We start from the raw sequence: 1,115 nt of genomic DNA, 5'->3' as shown, positions 1-1,115 counted from the left end.
GTCTTCCTTCCTCCGATGGTCGAAGTCCGCCATCACCTTTGATCGGACCGACCACCCAGAAAGCGTTCCGTAGCCGAGAAGATACCTGCTCGTGGTTGACCCAATCGTCGGCACGAAGCGGCTCACCAAGGTACTGATGGATGGAGGTAGTGGCCTCAACATCATGTACACTGAGACGCTCAATGCCATGGGCATCGACTGGTCGCACATTAGGTCGACCGGGGCACCTTTCCATGACATCATGCCTAGAAAGTAGTCCATGCCGCTCGAGCAGATCGATCTGCCCGTCACCTTCGGGAATCCAACCAATTATAGGACGGACACCCTTAGCTTCAAGGTGGTTGGGTTCCACAAGACCTACCATGCCATCCTAGGACGTCCATACTATGTGAAGTTCATGGTTGTCCCCAACCACACCTATTTGAAGTTGAAGATGCTGGGTCCATGTGGGGTCATCACCATCGACACCTCCTTCCAGCGTGCCTACGAGTGTGAGGTCGAGTGCTGCGAACACGCCACGGCGATTATCGCCTCCAAAGAGCTCGCAACCAGCAGGGAGGAGATCGTCAAAGAAGCACCCGACCCTAAGTGGTTGGCCGGGTCTTTTGAGCCCCTAGAGGGCGCCAAGGAGGTCCTCATAAACACCAGTGGCTTTGGGGGCAAAGTGGTGCACATTGGCTTCACGCTTTCCTCCAAATAGGAAAGAGCGCTCGTCGACTTCCTCCACGCTAACAGAGACATCTTTGAGTGGAGACCCTCAGACATGCCAGATATTCTAGGAGAAGTCACTGAGCATGCCTTGAAGATCAGGCTAGGCTCCAAGCCGGTGAAACAACGCCTGCGTCGCTTTGACGAGGAGAAACGTAGGGCCATCAGTGAGGAGATTGCGAAGCTTTTAGCGTCCGGATTCATCAAGGAGGTGTATCACCCTGAGTGGTTAGCCAATCCCATTCTTGTTGGAAAAAAGAGTGGAAATGGAGAATGTGTGTCGACAACACGAGTCTCAACAAAGTGTGTCCAAAGGATCCATGTACTTTGTCGTGCATAGACCAAGTAGTTGACTCAACCTCAGGGTGCGAAACACTTTGCTTCCTTGATGCATACTCCGGGTACCA

General features: G+C 53.0%; 1 protein-coding gene across 1 annotated transcript; it reads left to right on the top strand.

Annotated features, from left to right (window-relative positions):
* The first annotated feature begins 259 nt into the window (after window positions 1-259).
* On the top strand, window positions 260-700 carry LOC136532776 (uncharacterized). The gene has a single exon (XM_066525367.1). The coding sequence runs from the start codon at window positions 260-262 to the stop codon at window positions 698-700; it is 441 nt and encodes a 146-aa protein (XP_066381464.1).
* Window positions 701-1,115: the final 415 nt, after the last annotated feature.

This window comes from Miscanthus floridulus, unplaced genomic scaffold (genome assembly GCF_019320115.1).
Source record: "Miscanthus floridulus cultivar M001 unplaced genomic scaffold, ASM1932011v1 fs_708_1_2, whole genome shotgun sequence".
Lineage (NCBI taxonomy): Eukaryota > Viridiplantae > Streptophyta > Magnoliopsida > Poales > Poaceae > Miscanthus > Miscanthus floridulus.
Note: the sequence above shows the minus strand (reverse complement) of the source record. Positions and strands in the feature narration are given on the sequence as shown.

Coding starts and splice junctions, on each gene's coding strand:
- LOC136532776 (XM_066525367.1), top strand. CDS start 260: ATGCCGCTCGAGCAGATCGATCTGCCCGTCACCTTCGGGAATCCAACC.